The 22,836-nt window shown below is 38.9% G+C and overlaps 1 protein-coding gene across 1 annotated transcript in view; it reads left to right on the plus strand.

The window, feature by feature from the left end:
- Positions 1-14,317, plus strand: part of LOC309835220 (integrator complex subunit 10-like) — a gene marked incomplete at both ends in the record, with an annotated part of 188,154 nt that extends 173,837 nt beyond the window's left edge. Inside the window, 2 exon segments of the mRNA XM_082674643.1 lie at positions 13,933-14,062; positions 14,177-14,317. Coding sequence (XP_082530769.1) covers positions 13,933-14,062; positions 14,177-14,317 — 271 coding nt within the window.
- Between the last annotated feature and the right edge of the window lie 8,519 nt (positions 14,318-22,836).

Below are 22,836 nucleotides of genomic sequence, written 5' to 3' on the forward strand. Positions count from 1 at the left end.
CAAAGAATGCATCCAGCAGAAAGACCTTTCGGAAGCTCTGCTCACATTGGCTAAGAGGACCTTGAAAGAGAATGGTCTTTACCAACACAGAGAAGTAACACTCAGCAGTGAATTGCAGAACTAATGCTAGGATGAGAGAGAAAGAAACCCTAATTCATGTCTTAAAATAATAGAATCTTAAAGTGAGATCATTTATTTCATCTGTTAAGTTTCTAAATAAGGCAACTGAAGCTCAGGAAGATGTGAGTTGCTCCAAGCCACAGAGTTCCTAAGAGTATCTTTCTGCAAATACATTTTAGGTGAATTCCCATAAATTTCCATTTTAAAACAAAAGTAAAAAAGCACATACCACTGTCAATATTCATAGTTTGAGTTGTCCTAAAAGTGGACCTTAAGACAAGGACTTGTTTGCAAGTTTGGGAGGTGCAGGAAATGCTGGTGTGGGAGTGGGGATGTAAGATAGCTGGAAAGAGTGCCAATAAAGCAATAAGACAATAAAGGGTGTGTTTATTGGTGTGTTAAATCCAGCAAATTGCTCCACTGGGCACTTAGAGATAATCCAACTGGGGAAGTCTGGAAGATGGAATAGAACAAGTACCTCAGAGTTCTCCCACTTGCAGAAAAGGAAACCAGAGTATTTTTCCATCAACTCCCATCCATCACTGGATGAGGGGTGTGTCTAAAAAGAAAATTCCCTGGCCCTTCCATCCTGCCCTGTGAGTGGGCTGAACAGATTTCTATTGCTTCAGAAAAAGTCCTTAGACAAAAAGCTGGAGATGCTGATGGCTGGAAATCAGCATGAGAGCAGGAAATGCAAAGGTCCAAAAGATATGTGTGAGGTACCAACAGTGTATGCTATACCAATCCACCATATATTTCGCTATATTTCTGCTCACCTCTATTCCAGAGATAATTAAGAGGTGTAGATTCCCAGTTTTCTATTGTTCAGTAGGTAACGTAGTTCTTTAATGGCATAATAAGAGATGGCACGCATGAAAATGCTACTCAATAACTTAGTTTGCCCTTCAACCATTTTTTGCAAATTCTGTACCATAATTGCTACACCATTGGCTTGAAATATGCATAACATATTTTATACCCAAACCCCCCTGTTTATCAAAGTGTATTATCATAATGCACAACATGAATGGACAGGTGTGTGGTTCACTTTGTTAGCTTTCAAACTGGTATAAGTATGTCCTAAACTTCTGAACATCATAGCATTTTAAATTTAATGGGCTATAAGAAGACACATAGACTTCAGATCATGGAATTTGGAAACATGTCCTAATCCCCAGTGTCTTTGTTAATACATCAAAAAGATATATAGGCATATGTCACATCAGCTTTACAAATAAACCAGTATATCTCATTGAATTTAAAAAGGAAGTTTATATCTCAAATAAAATGGTATGTCTTCTACTGGTGCTGCCTGAAATACTATTTGGAAAGTTGGTTTCTAGAATAGTTAAATTTAAAGTCATTTTAATGTACAAATCTCTGACAAGAACTAGAAGTGCAACCTATCACCCTGAAAAAAAGATAAAATAAATGTAGATTCAAAAAGCACTTGAATTTCTTTAAAGCTCTCAGAAAAATGTTACCATTTAGTAATGACATTCCCTATTCATTTGACCTCAGCTTGACACACTGAATTGCTCTGAACATCTGTGGCCAGACACATAAGTTCTACATCTTAACTCTTGCTTTTCTAATTTATACAGAAATGCACATTAAAAGAATGCCAAGACTAGAGCCAGAGACAATAAAAGAAGCAAAGTCATAAGTAATTATAAAATCCACATCTCCCTGTGCAAAGAGGTGACCAACATTGCCCTGCCAACTTTGGTAACATTTCATGTGGAAATAGCTCAGACTTAGAGATACGTCGTGCTTCTTACCTGATTCCATGGATTCTAAATGCCTGGATTAATGATACCCGAACTAGGTCTCTCAAACTAAAATAAAATAGGAACATCCTCATGACTGCTGGACTACCAACTAGATCATCATATGACTGATTATAAAGATGTGAGGTATAGAGGGGTGGTGTTGGAGTATTTCAACACAGACAAGAAAACTTAGGAAGTGAGCAGATCTACAAACTAATTTTCATAAATGTGTTACGTGTTCCCTATAATGTGACACTAGTGGACTCAGCCCCAGAAAGCTGGAGGGAGCAATAGACTTCCCAGTCACAGTTTTTGGTGATTCTTCATGGTTCTCAGCCCTGGCCACACATTAGAATTAACTGAGGAGCTATTAAAAAATACAATACCCAAGCCTCACCTGCATCTCTGATGTTAAACCCAGGAGTTCAGACAATTTGCATGTTAAACCAGAGCAGAGAATTACCGACCATTTATGGTAGTAAAGAGCAATAATGCAGGGGGCCTTAAAAGACACCATTTATTAATTTCCTAAGAAGCCATGATTGAAATATTCAGTTGTCTATAAAAATACGCATTTTATATTAAAAGTAGGTAATTAATATATTGATTTATTCAATAGAAATTCACTAAGCACTTACTGTGTGCCATAAAATATAATATGAATGCAAAGATTAATAAAACATGTTTGCTGACCTCCTGTATAAAGAGGAGGAAACACAATTGTTGACAGGATGATTACAAGGTACTGGAATAAATGTTTTAAGAGGCTATAGAGAGGAGCTTCAAGATGGCGGAAGAGTAAGACGCGGAGATCACCTTCCTCCCCACAAATACATCAGAAATACAGCTACACGTGGAACAACTCCTACAGAACACCTACTGAACACTGGCAGAAGACCTCAGACCTCCCAAAAGGTAAGAAACTCCCCACGTACCTGGGTAGGGAAAAAGAAAAAACAGAGACAAAAGAATAGGGACGGTACCTGCACCAGTGGGAAGGAGCTGTGAAGGAGGAAAGGTATCCACACGCTAGGAAGCCCCTTCGCCGGCGGAGACTGCGGGTGGCAGAGGGGGGAAGCTTCGAAGCCACGGAGGAGAGCACAGCAACCGGGGAGTAGAGGGCAAAGCATAGAGATTCCCTCACAGAGGATCAGGGCCGACCGGCACTCACCAGCCCCAGAGGCTTGTCTGCTCACCCGCCGGGGCGGGCGGGGCTGCGAGCTGAAGCTCGGGCTTCCGGCGGAGCACAGGGAGAGGACTGGGGCTGGCGGCGTGAACACAGCCTGAAAGGGCTAGTGCGCCACGGCTGGCCGGGAGGGAGTCTGGGAAAAAGTCTGGAGCTGCCGAAGAGGCAAAAGACTTTTTCTTCCCACTTTGTTTCCTGGTGCGGGAGGAGAAGGGATTAAGAGCGCTGCTTAAAGGAGCTCCAGAGACAGGCGCGAGCCGCGGCCATTAGCGCGGACCCCAGAGACGGGCATGAGACGCTAAGGCTGCTGCTGCCGCCACCAAGAAGCCTGTGTGCAAGCACAGGTCACTATCCACACCCCCTTCCGGGGAGCCTGTGCAGCCCGCCACTGCCAGAGTCCCGGAATCCAGGGACAACTCTCCCAGGAGAACGCACGGCGCGCCTCACGCTGGTGCAACGTCACGCCGGCCTCTGCCGCCGCAGGTCCGCCCCGCCCTCCGTGCCCCTCCCTCCCCCCACCCCGAGTGAGCCAGAGCCCACGAATCAGCGGCTCCTTTAACCCCGTCCTGTCTGAGGGAAGAACAGACGCCCTCAGGCGACCTACACGCAGAGGCGGGGCCAAATCCAAAACTGAGCCCCCGGGAGCTGTGCGAACAAAGAAAAGAAAGGGAAATCTCTCCCAGCAGCCTCAGAAGCAGCGGATTAAATCTCCACAGTCAACTTGATGTACCCTGCATCTGTGGAATACCTGAATAGACAACGAATCATCCCAAATTGAGGAGGTGGACTTTTGGAGCAACGATATATATTTTTTTTCCCCTTTTTCTCTTTTTGAGAGTGTGTATGCGTATGCATCTGTGTGTGATTTTGTCTGTATAGCTTTGCTTTTACCATTTGTAAAATGCTAGGGTTCTGTCTGTCTGTTTTTTTATTTTAGTATAGTTTCAGCACCTGTTATCATTGGCAGATTTGTTTTTTGGTTTGGTTGTTCTTTTGTGCTTTCTATTTTTATTACTTAAAAAAATTTTTAATTATTTTTTGTTTCTTATTTTAATAATTTTTATATTTTATTTTATTTTATCTTTTTCTGGCTTTTATTCTGAGCAATGTGGATGACAGGCTCTTGGTGCTCCAGCCAGGCATCAGGGCTGTGCCTCTGAGGTGGGAGAGCCAAGTTCAAGACATTGGTCCACCAGAGACCTCCGAGCTCCATGTAATATCAAACGGCGAAAATCTCCCAGAGATCTCCATCTCAACGCCAAGACCCAGCTCCACTCAACGACCAGCGAGCTACAGTGCTGGACACGCTATGCCAAAAAACTAGCAAGACAGGAACACAACCCCACCCATTAGCACAGAGGCTGCCTAAAATCATAATAAGGTTACAGGCACCACAAAACACACCACCAGACGTGGACCTACCCACCAGAAAGACAAGATCCAGCCTCATCCACCAGAACACAGGCACTAGTCCCCTCCACCAGGACGCCTACACAACCCACTGAACCAACCTTAGTCACTGGGGGCGGACACCAAAAAAAAAACAGAAACTATGAACATGCAGCCTGCAAAAAGGAGACCCCAAACACAGTAAGTTAAGCAAAATGAGAAGACAAGGAAACACACAGCAGATGAAGGAGCAAGGTAAAAACCCACCAGACCTAACAAATGAAGAGGAAATAGGCAGTCTACCTGAAAAAGAATTCAGAATAATGATAGTAAAGATGATCCAAAACCTTTGAAATAGAATGGAGAAAATACAAGAAACGTTTAACAAGGACCTAGAAGAACTAAAGACAAACAAACAACCATGAACAACACAATAAATGAAATTAAAATTTCTCTAGAAGGAATCAATAGCAGAATGACTGAGGCAGAAGAATGGATAAGTGACCTGGAAGATAAAAAAATGGAAATAACTACTGCAGAGCAGAATAAAGAAAAAAGAATGAAAAGAATTGAGGACAGTCTCAGAGACCTCTGGGACAACATTAAATGCACCAACATTCGAATTATAGGGATCCCAGAAGAAGAAGAGAAAAAGAAAGGGACTGAGAAAATATTTAAAGAGGTTATAATTGACAACTTCCCTAATATGGGAAAGGAAATAGTTAATCAAGTCCAGGAAGCACAGAGCCCCATACAGGATAAATCCAAAGAGAAACACGCCACGACACATATTAATCAAACTATCAAATATTAAATACAAAGAAAAACTATTAAAAGCAGCAAGAAAAAGAACAAATAACATACAAGGGAATCCCCATAAGTTTAACAGAAAGTAAGCATAGAGGGAACTTACCTCAACATAATAAAGGTCACATATAACAAACCCACAGCCAACATCGTCCTCAATGGCAAAAAACTGAAAACATTTCCTCTAAGATCAGGAACAAGACAAGGTTGCCCACTCTCACCACTATTATTCAACATAGTTTTGGAAGTTTTAGCCACAGCAATCATCAAAGAAAAAGAAATAAAAGGAATCCAAATCAGAAAGAAGAAGTAAAGCTGTCACTGTTTGCAGATGACATATTATACATAGAGAATCCTAAAGAGGCTACCAGAAAACTGCTAGAGCTAATCAATGAATTTGGTAAAGTAGCAGGATACAAAATTAATGCACAGAAATCTCTTGCATTCCTTTACACTAATGATGAAAAATCTGAAAGTGAAATTAAGAAAACACTTCCATTTACCATTGCAACAGAAAGAATAAAATACCTAGGAATAAATCTATCTAAGGAGACAAAAGACGTATATGCAGAAAATTATAAGACACTGATGAAAGAAATTAAAGATGATAAAAATAGATGGAGAGATAGACCATGTTCTTGGATTGGAAGAATCAACATTGTGAAAATGACTATACTACCCAAAGCAATATACAGATTCAATGCAATTCCTATCAAACTACCAATGGCATTTTTCACAGAACTAGAACAAAAAATTTTGCAATTTGTATGGAAACACAAAAGACCCTGAATAGCAAAAACAATCTTGAGAAAGAAAAACGGAGCTGAAGGAGTCAGACTCCTGGACTTCAGACAATACTACAAAGCTACAGTAATCAAGACAGTATGGTACTGACACAAAAACAGAAATATAGATCAATGGAACAGGATAGAAAGCCCAGAGATAAACCCACGCACATATAGTCACCTTATCTTTGATACAGGAGGCAAGAATATACAATGGAGAAAAGACAGCCTCTTCAGTAAGTGGTGTTGGGAAAACTGGACAGCTACATGAAAAAGAATGAAATTAGAACATTTCCTAACACCATACACAGAAATAAACTCAAAATGGATTAAAGACCTAAATGTAAGGCCAGACACTCTAAAACTCTTAGAGGAAAACATAGGCAGAACACTCTATGACACAAATCACAGCAAGATCCTTTTTGACCCACCTCCTAGAGAAATGGAAATAAAAACAAAAATAAAATGGGACCTAATGGAACTTAAAAGCTTTTGCATAGCAAAGGAAACCATAAACAAGACGAAAAGACAGCCCTCAGAATGGGAGAAAATATTTGCAAATGAAGCAATTGACAAAGGATTAATCTCCAAAATTTACGAGCAGCTCATGCAGCTCAATATCAAAAAAAGAAACCATCCGATCCGAAAATGGGCAGAAGACCTAAACAGAGATTTCTCTAAAGAAGACATACAGATTGCCAGCAAACACATGAAAGAATGCTCAACGTCATAATCATTAGAGAAATGCAAATCAAAACTACAATGTGATATCATCTCACACTTGTCAGAATGGCTGTCATCAAAAAATCTACAAAAAATAAATGCTGGAGAGTGTGTGGAGAAAAGGGAACTCTCTTGCACTGTTGGTGGGAATGTAAATTGATGCAGCCACTACGGAGAACAGTTTGGAGGTTCCTTAAAAAACTAAAAATAGAACTACCATACGACCCAGCAATCCCACTACTGGGCATATACCCTGAGAAAGCCATAATTCAAAAAGAGTCATGTACCACAATGTTCATTGCAGCTCTATTTACAATAGCCAGGAGATGGAAGCAACCTAAGTGTCCATCAACAGATGAATGGATAAAGAAGGTATGGCACATATATACAATGGAATATTACTCAGCCATAAAAAGAAACGAAATTGAGTTATTTATAGTGAGGTGGATGGACCTAGAGTCTGTCATACAGAGTGAAGTAAGTCAGAAAGAGAAAAACAAATACCGTATACTAACATATATATATGGAATATACATTTTTTAAAAAATGTTATGAAGAACCTAGGGGCAGGACAGGAATAAAGACGCAGACCTACTAGAGAATGGACTTGAGGACACGGGGGCAAGTAAGCGTAAGCTGGGACAAAGTGAGAGAGTGGCATGGACATATGTACACTACCAAATGTAAAATAGATAGCTAGTGGGAAGCAGCCACATAGCACAGGGAGATCAGCTCAGTGCTTTGTGACCACCTAGAAGGGTGGGATAGGGAGGGGCAAGAGGGAAGAGATATGGGGATATATGTATATGTATAACTGATTCACTTTGTTATAAAGCAGAAACTAACACACCATTATAAAGCAATTATACTCCAATAAAAACGTTAAAAAAATTTACACAGAAAAAAACAAAGAGGCTATAGAAGATATAGATGAAAACAGAAAAGAAAAGCAGCTAATTTAACCTAGGGAAATCAGAGATAGCTTCATAGAAGAGGCAAAAATTGGCTGTTTACTGAAGAAAGTTAAATCCTGGAAAACTTGAAAAATGATTTGATTCAAGTTTTTTAAACATAGGCTCTTATGAACAAAGGACTTGAGTAGACATTTCTCCAAAAAAGATACACAAATGACTGATAAGCACAGAAAAAAGAATCCTTAATGTCATGAATCACTAGAAAAATGCAGTCAAATCCACAAGGAGCGACCACTTCACAGCCATTAGAATGATTACTATTAAAAAAAACCTCAGGGCTTCTCTGGTGGCTCAGTTGTTAAGAATCCGCCTGCCAATGCAGGGGACACAGGTTTGATCCCTGGTCCAGGAAGATCCCACATGCCGCAGAGCAACTAAGCCCGTGCACCACAACTACTGACCCTGTGCTCTAGAGGCCGCGAGCCACAGCTACTGAGCCCACATGCCATAACTACTGAAGCCCACATGCCTAGAGCCCATGCTCCGCAACAAGAGAAGCCACAGCAATGAGAAGCCCTTGCACTGCAATGAAGAGTAGCCCCTGCTCACCGCAACTGGAGAAAGCCCACGCGCAACAAGGAGGACCCAACACATCCATAAATAAATAAATAAATAAATAAAATTTTAAAACTCAGAAAATAACGTGTTGGCAAGGATATGGAGCAATTGGAACACTTGTGCACTGTTGCTAGGAATATAAAATGGCACAGCTGCTGTGGAAAACAGTATGATAGTTCCTCAAAAAATTAAAAATAGAATTATCATATGATCTAGCAATTTGGCATATGCCCAAAAGAATTGAAAGTAAGGTCTCGAGGAGATATTTGCACACCAAATTTCATAGCAGCATTATTTACAATAGGTAAAACATGGAAGCAACACAAGTGCCCATTGATGGATGAATAAATAAGCAAAATGTGATATACACGGACAATTGAATAATATTCAGCCTTAAACAGGAAGGAAATTCTGACAGGTGCTATAGCGTGGATGAAGCCTGAGGACATTATTCTAAGGCAAATAAGCCAGTTACACACAGAAAAACAATTACTGTATGATACCATTTATATGAGGTACTTAGAATAGTCAAATTCATAGAGACAGAAAGTAGAAAGGTGGTTGCCAGGGGCTGGGAAGAGAGGGGAATAGGAAGTTGTCATTTAATGGGTGTAGAGTCCCAGTTTTGCAAGATGAAAAGCATTCTGGAGAAGGATAGTGATGATGTTTGCACAAAAATATGAATGTACTTAATACCACTGAACTCTACACTTAAAATGGTTAACATGGTCAGTTTTATATTATGTGTATTTAACCACAATTTTAAAATTAAAAAAAAGAAAAACCATAGATTCCCAACACTCTCTCAGCAGCAGCACTTTCTCTTCAGTTTGGAACTTTATTCTGGGGCTACCCAATGATTCTGCATAGTCAGTTCTTCACAGGGTGAGGGAGGTGGTCTAGGTAAGTATAAGTGGAGGGGACAAGATTAAAATTCAGGGTGGCATTTTGCCAGACAGAGGTTTCTACACAAGACAGTCTTGGGATACCCACAGCCAGATTGGCAGACCTTCAGAGTCAGGAAAAGCTGTGATTTAAACAAGACATATCAAGTATGAAAACCAACTCCAAAGAATCACAAGAAGAGATAAGTTCAGGAGTAACAAGAGATAGGATGAAAGTGAAGGAAGATTGGAAATAAGAAAGAGAGGGATCTTGGGAAATATCCGAAAATCCTGACTGGTGTTTGTGTTAAGTCCCTCTTCCCATTTCCGTTGCCTCATGTATTTGGATTGACTAAGGGACGGGCAGGAGTCTGGTGTTTATCCTACTGTGTATTCAGCTTCTCATCTTGTGTTGCTGGAGCTTAGGCCCAAGAATGTAGGATGGAAGACAAAACTGAGTTGGCTGATTAAAACAGGAAGAGGTTGATTTTCATGGACAAGGACAGTTGGAAAAAGAAGGCTATGGGGTTGTTGCCTTAGTCGCTTTGGAGGGCCCCCCAAAATGTTCTTCTGATTTGTAGAAGTCAGTGCTTATCCATTCAACAAATCATCTGTATGTACATTTATTATTTGTAAGAAGGCACAAGAAAAAATATGTAAGCTCTGCCCTTCCTGAGTTTACAGTCTAGTGGCAGAGATAAACAAATATATCTAGTAAATTATTTGAAGATTAGAACTGTATTTTATACGTATGCTTATCCCCTTGCCTCCTTCCATCCCATCCCTACCACCATTCCCACCATTGTTCCCAAGTGTTCAGAAATTTAATGAAACAATAAATGCATATATAAGTAAATATATACATTTATATTTATATAAATGTTTATATAATCTGATATTTATATAACATCAGAACTCTGTGTGTAAAAAGGCTGAGTTGAAAGAAAGCTTAAAATTGTGTAGAACAAGTCTCTCACTTTTTAAGTGAGAAGGTGATAGTAAGAGAAATTGAACCTTAAAATAATGGTACAAATGAACTGATTTACAAAACAGAAATAGAGTCACAGTTGTAGAAAACAAACTTAATGATTACCAAGGGAGAAAAAGGGGGGAGGGAGGGATAAACTGGGAGTTTGGGACCAACACATACACACTACTATATATAAAATAGATAACTAATAAGAACCTACTGTATAGCACAGGGAACTCCACTCAGTACTCTGTAATGACCTATACGGGAAAATAATCTAAAAAAGAGTGAATATAGAGACTTTCCTGGTGGCGCAGAGGTTAAGAATCTGCCTGTCAATGCAGGGGACATGGGTTCGATCCCTGGTCCGGGAAGATCCCAGATACCACGGAGCAACTAAGCCCGTGCACCACAGCTACTGAGCCTGTGAGCCACAACTACTGAGCCTGCATTCTAGAGCCCACGAGCCACAACTACTGAGCCCACGAGCCACAACTACTGAAGCCCTCGCACCTAGAGCCTGTGCTCCACTACAAGAGAAGCCACTGCAATTAGAAGCTCATGCACGGCAACGAAGAGTAGCCCCACTCACTGCAATTAGAAAAAGCCCGTGCCCAGCAACAAAGACCCAACGCAGCCAAAAAAAAAAAGAGTGGATATATGTATATGTATAACTGATTCACTTTGCTGTACAGCAGAAATTAACACAACATTGTAAATCAACTATACTCCAATAAAAATTAATTTAAAAAGAAAGAAATTGTAACCTGTTCAAAGTCATAGCTAGAATCTGTATCTTCTGTTTCATCCAGGGCTTTTTTCACAAAACCCTGTATGTTTATCAAAATACATTGTCAAAAGCCTTCCTTATAGCTGCAATGAAAGTTTCTCTTTAGGGCAACATGAAACATGAGAAACGCACAGAACACTACAAACTACACCAATATTTGTCAAAGTAATAATAAACAGCAATATATGGCTAAAGACATTTTGAAAAAAAGAGTTTAACAAAGGAAGGGAGATGCTAACCTTCCCAGAGCTCAATACATTATAAAGCTGCAGTGATTGAAGATGTGATAAGACTACATAGACAAGGTAATGGAAGAGAATAGGTAACCCAGAAATAGAGCTAAGAACATAACAAACTTTAGTATGATATAAAATGGGTACCACCTGCCCTTACCTTTGTCTGAGATAGGACAGCCTAGAAAAAAGCCTGACCCAAGGGACTGGAACATGGGTTTGATCCTGGAAATGAATCAAGGACAAAATCCTAGGAAACCACAAAATGGACTGGGAAGGAAGGAAGAAGAAGGCTCAAAGAGAACAGGAGAGCTTGATAAAAACTGAAAAGAAAGGAGACTGGTAAGCAGTGAGTGACTGACCGGAAGACATACTTACAGAAACTGAGAAATATGATGGTTAGAAACAAGCCATAAAGATTGATAATTACGAGATTATTAGAGAACTTAATGAAAGCAGTTTCATTAGAATAGGAGGAACATAAACTAGACTATATAGCAGGGTAAAGAGACAATGTGGAGGAAGTAAAATCATCAAACGGAAAACATTTTTTCAAGAAGTTTGATGGTAAAGGAATAACGGTATTGCTTTGAAGTTAACTGATGAATTTAAAATATGAACAAATAAATGAATATCTGCCCAAACAGTAAGTATTCATTTACTTGCTATGACAATTAATTCTGAATGAATTGTCCTGATTTTTAACAAGTTATTTCCAATTTTATATTATATTGAATATTTTAGAATCATAAAAACAGGTATTTCCCAACATGTTTTTTAGTGTTTTAATGTTATTTTTAATAACCCCAGGACGCTAATGTCTATTAGATTTTTGTAAATGGAATCAAATGATCGCACGTCCCATCCCCGTTCTTAAAGGCAGCATTATTTAACAGTCACTCAGCATCAGTAACTTTATTTCAAGGCCTTTTGATTTTGCCTTGCCCGGGTAAACCTTGGGAATATAACCCTTGCCATGTAACTCTTTTGTCAGTCACGGTCTTCTACAAATAGCCTTTAGAGATATTCCTTTCATATGCCATCTGCCTTGCAGAAAAAGCACCCTTATTATAAGGTTATGGGAAGAAATTTAGTTAACAGAGACAATTCATTGCAAACAAAAAGGGCTAAGTGCTCAGAAAAGCCCAATGATTCTTGTGTAAGGATTTTCGTCCAATTCCCATGCAGTGGAGGGGAGAAGGGCATGGGGAACCAGGGTCATCTCACAGTCTCTAAGTCGCCCACATGTGGTCCTAAACCTTTTTTTGTTTGTAATTCTTCCACAGCTGTCATCTTTCTCCCTAATCATCATTTACTCCATTTTTGCTTATTTTGCAGTCTTGGCTTGGCCACATCGGGGAGCCTGTAGAGGGAGCCGTAGCCACAAGTCAACTCAGAGGTAACTGCATCCATTTTGAACATGGCTAGAGGCTCGTGACTTGGCCACCTCCCAAGAAACACACGCAGTCTATGTGACATCAGAAATCCGTAAAGAGAAATGACTGCATCTTGCAGAACATCCCTATCAATCGTTCTCATGCCATAGGGCAAGTATGTTGCCTGAGAGAAGGTATTTTCTAACAGAGTCCAAAACTTCCCCCTCATCAAGAATATGATTGGACAATTCACCTAGCACTTAGCCTCATATTTCCCCAAATTCAGGGCTTCCCAAGCCTGGCCTTGGGAAGTTCAGAATGCCAAAGGACCTATTCTAGAAAAGTAGGCAACTATATAAACATGCCAGGAAGACTTGAATCTAGACACTGTAGTTATGCCATAGGGCCATCTGGCTGGCCAACCTGGCCCATGCAAACTTTTTAACAAAGTGTAGAGACTGCTGGAGGGCACACCCACAACAGGAAATGGTGCAGGTGTCAAGTATGGGCCAAGCCAACCCAAGGGAACGTTGCTCCCAGGATATCCTCAAATACTACCACATTACGCTGCATCTCTGACTACCTTTTCCTCAACCGTGAGACCATTCTGGTAGCTGTGGTACATTTTGACTCCTGACCTCCCATTTTCCTTACCTCTAATCTACTTGCTCCCTCTGACCATGAATCCCAGTTTGCAACACAGCTTTAGTAACATTGTTTAAGGCCTTTCGGATTCATGTCTACCTAGCCATTGTTGTCTGATGGATACATGGAGCCTATTAATGCCTAGAAAAATTCCTCCATCAATATGGTACCCATCTGTAATATCAATACAATTGTGCCACCTACCTCATCCCTGAATCTGCTTTTATCAACACCCACTTTCACAGCAGTTCTGGCATCCACCCTTACTTCCATTATTTATCAACAAGCCTAGTCCAATAAAACCCTGCCCTGATTCTGATGACCCCATATCAGGAACCCTAGTATGGGTAGGGAAGAGATGTCAGACCCTGGCCCACCTGGGAGTACAAAATAGAAACTCACTGGCTATTAGTAACTTGCAACAAGTAAGCAAAGGGAAATCTCAGTGTGATTCTGTCTAAGGGAGTAGTCAAATAAAAATGCGTGGTTTACTGGTGTCTATCCCTTTTTATGATATCAGTTCATCCTCATGGAGGACCGTCAGGACAGCACTAAAGCCTCCTCCACTTGGGAATTGCTCCAGGCCTATCTCCCTTCCTTTGGCTTTTCTACAATCTCATTCCTAGGCTTCCCTCTGTCACAGGCTCATATGACATTATAACTTGGCTCACTTGCTTGTTCTTGCTTTTCGTTCTTTCTATCTTCCTCTTTTTCTCTCAGCCCATTTGGCTTGGTGACCAAGTTTTCTATTATTTACCTTGTTTGCGTTCTGGCATTTGACACTCAGCTCTACATCCCTCAAGCTCTGCACTCTGCTCGGGTCCCCAATTCCCCACGAGAAGGAAGACAAGTAGGGCCACAACCTTGGAATTATTAGAGTACGAGAGATACACCAAGGGAAGTGCCATTCTGCTTCTTCCCAGCGCCTATCAGCTTTTGTTAACCAAATCTTCCCCTTTCTCAGAAACAGTCCACAAACTCGGAGTTAGCTCCTTTCATCCCAACTCTTGGCTTTATGAAGCGAAGGCCCGTCATCCACCCCCCATCACCATTTGATCAAATTGAAACGGAGATCAGTCATAACCCTTCTGGATTCGAATCCTAGCTCTTCCACTTATCAGCTCTATGAAACTTCGTGCCTCTGCCACCACTTTAGTAAAGTATGAATAATAATATCTGTATATAATACAAATACTATTGAGACGATTGAACTATTTAAAAATCCATGTAATTCATTCATCTACACATAGCAAATGCTCAGTAAGTTATAGCATCATTACTATTTCTGCTTATAGACTCTTGCTACCAAAAACCATTAAGACACAAGCCACAAAATGTTTGCATCGAGTAATCGTTGCAAGATTTCATGCAGTTCAAGAAAATAGCAGAGAACAAAAAGCAAGAGCCAATGGGGTTCTCCTTTAAGCGACTTACCAAACTCATGTCTAGAGAAAATAAGAACCTAAAGAATCTCATATCTGAGGACAACTCTTTCAAAGTTTTTTTTAATCTGTTTGCATTTGTTTCAGGGAGGCTGAACAGTTTCCCCATCCCCACCTCACCCACCCCAACTCCTACCCCTTTCTCTGGAAAGTTATATTTTTTAAAATATCTCAGAGACAGCCTATTAGGTGAGTAATTTGGAGCCAAAAATGTCTGTTTTGTTTTATTTGTTTTCCTCTAGTTTGATAAAGTGGCAAAGATCACTTGACTTGTTCCTAAAGTATTCCGTGTTAGATTTCTTTCCTTACTGAGAAATAGGAATATACAGTTATTCTTCCTCTACTATATATAAATTCCAAATGCTACCTTAGCAGAATTATGAAATAAAAATGAATGCTTTTTTGAAGCATTTATGGAGACTGGGGAATAAATGATAGAATTTTCTTATATTTCTTGTATATGCAGATAACAGATACATTTAATGCAAGAAGGAAATAGAATTTTAATAGAATTTTTAACTAAAGATCTTGAAACAAAACTAAACATACATTTTAATTGAATTTCTGGCTCAAATTACAGCAAACCATTATAAATCATTAGGAATCAGTTTTAAAACTGCTTTCAGTTTTCCCCGTATTACAAACACAGAGGTAAGCTTTTACAGCTTCAGATAAGTGTTAATAAATTACCCGAATTTCAAAATTAATGGCTGCCCGGCTGCTTTGGGGAGATATCATTGTGTTTCATGAATATTTTGATTTTGTGATTAGATCAAAATGCACTGAATTCCTAAACAGTCATAACCAAGGTCTGCTGATCATAAACTGTTCTTTTTTAATAAATTATATTCCTCACAAATCTGCTGATATGGAATAATTAGAAATTGGTTGCCTGCATTTACTGTAATATTTGCATGACTTTAGATCTCCACCTACTGATCTAGAGGCTGGCAGGAAATGTACATTTTGTACATTTCTAAATATACCTTGCCTGCAGAGATAATGGTTTATATTGTGATGGTAAGAAGGTTTTTATTTGCAAAAAACAAAGAGGTGTCACTCGTCAGTTCTGGAAGACATTGATTAGGCAGTTTATGTCGTTCCTATTCAGAACTTATTATTTACAGCTTTCTTGTTTCCCTTCCTTTGTAGGAGATAAAGATCTGTATCTTGTAAACTGCTTAATGAGTGTCTATTTTGTCTTTTTTAGGTAGCCTTGAAATACATTTTATAGAATGTATTTCCTGAAACTAAATGTAAACTGAGTAAAATACACTATCACAATTTATTATAGTATCTCCAAGTGTAATCTTCAAATTAAGTGCTTCATAACTAGTTACATGGTGTAAAAAAAATGCCCAGGCGTAAATCCATCCTTTACCATGTTAAGCACATGTATCTAAATTTGAACCTGCATAACCTACACTGTGTAATCTGATGATTAGTCACAGGCATGTGGTAGAAACCACTGATTGCAAACCCACCAGACTGACTACTTTTATTCCTCTAAATTTAATGATCTTTTACAAAGCTGTGTGACTCCAGGAGTTAAAAGTTTGTGTTTTAGAATATTCTAATACAATAATATTTAGGGAGTATTTCTGCAAGGATTTTTGAGAGAGAGGTTTTCACCAAGGAACAAGAACAGGTCTTGAAAAAAATCCAGAGAAAGACTCAGGTGAAAGGTACAGGAGACTTTCAGCTCTTTCTTATTAGGCCTTATTTCGAGCCCTGATGGAATAAAGAAGGGACTCCTGGGAGCATTGTTTACTCCAGTAACTGTACAATTGGCTTCCTCTGCATCTTCATACACTAAGACCAAGGAGTTCCCTAATCCTCGTATAGTCACAACACAAAGTAATCCTTCTATGGACCTTTGAAGCTGGGACTGGGCTCAGATAAGTTGTCTTGGTTGTGGTTCATGGCACTCGGCATTTCCTCAGAGTTTGAAGCCTTAGTTAGTCATAATTACTTACTCTTTGGATTCGTTACAATTCCTCAATTAACCACAAACACAAGAGGAAGTAAAAAGAATGGCTACATTCAAACGATAATGGAGTCCATGGAAAGGTTTTTCAATGAACAATGTTTAACCTTAAAGAAAGATTCTATCAGTCCAGAATAGTAAATGCACAAATGTTCATTTATTTGTCAGAAACGTAAAAGTGAGATAACAGTCATATTTATAATTGAGAAGCCAGGCCTACTATGGCTTGGCATGTTAGCAAATATATCTAAGGATCTACCCCGAAATCCTGATTAGAGTCCATGGACGCTAATAACAAACTCAGAGCATAAACTAAAATCAACTAGTTTACCTCCCAGGGCTGTCATGTGGATAAACGAGATAAGGTATGTTAGATGCTTAAGTGCCTGGAGTATAGTAAACAATAAATATTACATAAAAACACAAAACAAACCACAGCCACAGAAATATAAGGTTTTTATGGAGACAACTTTCAGCATGAATGTTTTTGTTCTCATCTGACCTCTTCTATGCATTCGTTCTGTCTCAGCCATCTGCAATTTCTACATAAATCTTTATTTATGCTTCTATTTGCATTGAAAAAAATTCAGGTAAGAATCTTCTTTTTAACTCAAAAGAGAGGGAGACTACACTAGTCATACATGTCAGCACTTGCATACACCAAGGCATCTCCATAGCCACAAGCAGCTCTGCACTCCTCATGTAAGGTGGAATCTGCATTGTAGAACCACATTTTCCCAAAATCTATCCTGTTATCAGGAAGCTTAAATCAAGTTAAAATATATTCTTCCCTCTGAGTGTGTTTATGCACCACAGATGTATATTTTTAACATTTTAGTTAGTTCTTTTCCAAATATCTGGTCACTATTTTAAAATAAAGGAGGCATTTCTAGTAATAGTGTGTTGCTCAAGAATGATTTATCCACTTAACAAAATTTATTGAACAACTGTTCTATGCTAGGCACTATGCTAGGCCCTTGGGATATAGAGGTGAATAAGGCCAGGTACCACCTTCAGGAAGCTGAGTCTGTTGGGCAGTTATAGTTCAGCAAGACCAGTTCTGTGACGGAAGCATGCACAGTGTACTATGGGAACAAAGGAAGGTCTCTAAAACAGACTAGTGGTCAGACAAGTCTCTCTGAGATGTTTGGAGTTTGGGAAGACCAGGAGGAGTGCCATGGACTGAATGGACTGAACTGTGTCCCTTCAAAATTCACATGCTGAAGCCCTAACTCTAATATTAGCCCTAATCCTAATACTAATGTGATAGTATTTGGAGATGGAGTCTTTGGGAGATAATTAGGGTTAAATGAGGTCTGATGTATACACTTATCCCAGTTTATAAGCCTTTCATGTCTGGGCCCTACCAACTTTATCTGTCATTCTCCCCTTGTTCACAGCTGGCTTTCCTCCTTGAGTGTGACAAGTTCTTTTCTGCCTCATGACCTTCGCATACTCAGTTCCCTTAGCTTTGAATCCCCACTCCCTAGCTCCTCACCCAACCCTCCTTCCCCTGACTTCTGTCTGACTTGACCAGCACTATAAATCTACAAAGATTTATATCTGTAGACCTAAGAGACATACATAGAACACTTCACCCAACAACAGCAGAACATACATTCTTCTCAAATGCACATAGAACATTCTGCAGCATAGACCATATGCTAGATCATAAAACAAACCTCAATCAATTTAAAAAGATAAAATTACACAAAATATGTTGTCTAACCACAGTGGAATAAAGTTAGAAATCAATAACAGAAAGAACTTTGCAAAACACACAGATATGTAGAAATTAAACAATCATACCCCTAAAAAAAACCCAATGGATTAAAGAAGAAATCAAAATGGATATTAGAAAATAGAAAATTTGAGATGAATGAAAATAAAGGCACAACATACCAGAACTCATGGGTTGCAGTTAAAACAGTGCTTAGAGGGAAATTTATACATGTAAATGCCCATATTAAAAAGGAAGAAACATCTCAAATCAATAACCTAAACTTTCACCTTAAGACACAGGGAAAAAAAGAAGAGCAAACAAACCCTAGAGTAAGCAGAAGAAAGGAAATAATAAAGACCAGAGTGGAAATTAGTAGTAAAGTCTGAGATTTGTGTTGACAAGTGTTCTAAGGCCACATTCAGGCCCAGAGGAAAAGACTGTTTGTAGAGTTATGAGGTCATAGTTATGAGGTCAGGGCTGGGAGTGGACTGAAGCCAAAAAAGTATATTTTGAATTCTGCTCCTTGTTAACATAAATCTCCAAGAAGAGTTCCCTCTTTTTATGTTTGTATTATGAGCATAAGTATGCTGCTTATGTCTCTAAGGGGATACTGTCCTGCTAGGATCCTTTGAATTCTTCTTTAGTGAGCATGTCACCGAGACACTTGGGTCTCCCTGGGAAGAGTGGAATGTTTTAGCTAGTCTAAGTATTGCTACTGGGCCCAAGTAGAACCACAAGGACTGCCTGATTCCATCCTCATGGGATAGTGGACTAGATTGACCTTATTTAAAATAAGTCTCACGGCACATTTTTGAAGCCAGGATGTTGAACAGTTCCATCTCCACTTCTCCAAAGCTTTTAGATAACACTGATCTTGCCTAAATTCTTGTATTCTTTTGATACTTATTTTGATGTTTGAAGTTATCATACTAATCCCTGCATTTTATAGCACAATATACAGCAGTGTTTACTAACTTGCATTCTAGATCCTGGTTTCCTGAGTTCAAATCCTGGTTCTGCATCTTAGCTCACTGTGTGACCTAGGGCAAGTTACTTAGCCTATCTGTGCCTCAGTTTCCTTATGTAGGGTGGGGATATAAATAACCACATAAGTAATAATTAAATTAATAGCTACTTTAAAAGTCTGTAGTAGAATGGCCACCATACAGGTGAATACAAGTTGGGCATAACTATTTCCTACAAAGGATTTACACATAAACAATCTTATTTGGGTCTCACAACCAACTTGGGGGGTATTTTATTCTCACTTGACAAATTGAGAGACAGTGGCCCAGAAGCCAAAGTTTCTCATGGCTTCACATCTATAAATGAGTTTAGACCCAGTTTTTCTCCTCCTTGGTGCAGTGCTTTTCATACTGCCATGATGCTAGAAGGCAGCAGAATACACTGAGGCAAGTACATGGGCTCCATAGCCAGGTAAACTTGGGTTCAACCCCAGCTTTACTCATCTTCTAGTCCTGCGTCTTTTGCCAAAGTACGTCATCTCTAAGCTGCGTTTATAAGATGAGCATGCTATTTCCTACCTCATGAGGTTATTATTAAAAAAAACTGAGGTTTTTATAATAACCTCATGAGGTTATTATAAAAATGACTGTCGTGCCTACTACATATTATGTGATCAACAAATATTAATTTTCTTTCTCTCACATCTCCTTTTAGCAATGAAAATATTCTCTCTTTACAGTAAACTGTGCTCAAGAGGATCCCTCTGTGGCTGTCAGATCAAGAGAGTCAGCTTTGAAATGCTCCCTCAGTGCTTTTAATGTTAAAAATTTAATACAATTATTGTAACTAAGATGTGCTCATTAATATTGGAAGGGATGAATGTGAAAAAGTGAGACTTAAGAGCAAGTTTGCCACAATTTTAATTTATCTAAATGCCACATGGAGAGGCAGGAAGAGGTCTGATTTTATTTTGTTTTTTGAGCACTGCAAAATGCAACAAAACAAAGAGCAAATAAATTTTAAAACAAAAAGAGTGGCAAGGGTCCTAGGGGAGATAACACATGTATAGATAATCTAGTTATGGAGAAACATCCCATACAGCCCGCCTTTCTCATGGAAGTTGAATATCCAGGCTTATGTGACCCAGTTGAATATTCACTATAAATTAGAAGATTTATATGGATGAGGTAAAAATTACTAAAGGTATAAAACAAAATTTCTGCAATTGCTTACAGATTTCCTGTCTTCAGAACACAGGAAGGGAACAGATTTGAAAGTACTTGCCAAGGGAATATACTAAAGCAAGGGAAAAAAAAGAAAGATCCACTTAATATTGTTTTCCAGGGGAGGACCCGGTCGAAAAGAAAGGCGGCCCATCTGCCCTCCCCAAAGCTGAAGTTTGCCGTTATTATCATTTGCAGTGAGAGAGAAGGGAAGTAAACGACAGTTCAGAATAGAGGATATGGAGAGACTGAAATGTTAGGTTTCAACGAGGGAGAATATGCTTTTGCCAAGAAATCTGGGAAAATGGGATTTGATTAAAGGCAGTCATCAAAAGGATGCAAACCTCTAGGTCATTTCTAGATTTAGTTTTCAGATTGGGAACCCAGACCAGAATCATCAACATCAAAAATATAATAATTTTTTTTGCCTTCCGTGATTGCAGCATTTGGGCTGAAAACAAGACAGCAATATGCCAGCCTTGGCTCTGTGGCCATACCTGAGTGACTCCGGAAAAATAGAACTCTGATGGTCATGATATGATATAATGTGTTTCATTCAACTTCATTGATAAAGCACTTCTTCTCTCTTAAATTTTCAAAAGTTATTATCCACACCTTACAAAATGGACTCAGCACTTGCAATGGCTCCGTTTCCCAGGCATTTAACAGGAACCAGGGACGTTTGCAGAATTATAAGAGGTCAAGGGAATATTTTATTAAGATAAATTTAAACTTCATTCTAAAGTTTGAATCACTGCCCTTTCCTTGTGTGGTAGAAACATTTACCAGGAGATCTGTCTTTACAAGTTTTAAGTGTACAGTACATGAGTGGTGACTACAGATACAATGTTTTAAAGCAGATCTCTGGAGCTTATTCATCTTAATTCTATTCACTCTTTGATTCTATGAATTTGACTCTTTTAGATGTCTCATATAAGTGGAATCATGCAATATTTGTCTTTCTGAGACTGATTTATCTCATTTAACATAATAGCCTCAAGATTCATTCATGTTGCTCTGTTTCCTTCTTTTCTAAGGCTGAATAGTATTCTGTTGTATGTATAGACCACTTTCCTTTATCCATTCATCTCTCAATGGACATTTAGGTTGTTTCCACATCTTGGCTATTGTGAAGAGTGCTGCAGGATAGCTATTATCAAAAAAGAAAAGGCAAGTGTTCATGAGACTATGGAGAAATTGAAACCCTATTGCACTGTGGGTGGAAATGTAAAATGGGCAGCTTTCATGGAAAATAGTATGGAGGTTCCTCAAAAAATTAATTACCATGTGATTCAGCAATCCTACTTCCAGGTGTATATCCAAAAGAATTGAAATCAGGATCTCAAAATGACATTAGCCTTCCCATGTTCATTGGGTAACTGCCTTTTGACATTTCATGTGCTCTAGTTTTGTATTGTGAGCCCCTTTTAATTTAACTTTTCACATTCTCTTCAACTAAATCATAAACTCCTTGAAGATAGGAGTTCTGCCTTACACTTAATAGTTCAAAAAGTATTGACAAGGTGGTGATGAGGTGACATAATATCTTTGAGAATCTCCAAATTTTACTATCTCCTTAATACACAATTTTCTTTCTAAAAATTCATTAAGTTACAAATGAAAATTTTAAGTAAACCCTTCATCCTGAAGGAGGATTACTGTGTGTAAACAGAGTCTAACAACCTGGTTGGTTTGAGCCAATAGTGTTGAGTAGTCAGCTATATTCACTCCAGAGTGAAGAGACCTAATACTCACTTCTAGCTTCATAGCATCAGTGATTCAAATTTATTTTTTAAGGAAGTTAAATGATTTGTACTTTGCTCAAAGTACATGATCAGAAATGTTAGCTAATTGCATCACATGCACACACGTACACATCTAAGTAACTCCCTTACCATTGGGAAGGGTCTTCTGAGAAAATAATAAAGACACCAAGGTGTCACTTATGCACCAATCAGCCAAGCAAGTAGGACACTCAGAGTAAACGAATTGGAAGCTTAAGTATAAAAAATGAAATCTTTTTCATTGAAATCCCCAAATACCATAATACTCCTAACATCTGCTGGAATGACTGTAGGAAAGCCCATATACATCAGGGCTTTCCTTGGGGAGGAAAAGATACCACACTAATATGATTATACAGCATTGAGTGAGACCCTGAATTACTACAATAAAGTGTATATCATATTATCAGAAGTCTTGGTTTTGTTTATGATCCTTACTTCAAGTCAAAATTGTAGTCATCATACAAAATGCTATCATTTCATATTTCAATACATAATT

This window comes from Grampus griseus (genome assembly GCF_964374135.1).
Source record: "Grampus griseus genome assembly, chromosome: 17".
NCBI classification, from domain to species: Eukaryota; Metazoa; Chordata; class Mammalia; order Artiodactyla; family Delphinidae; genus Grampus; species Grampus griseus.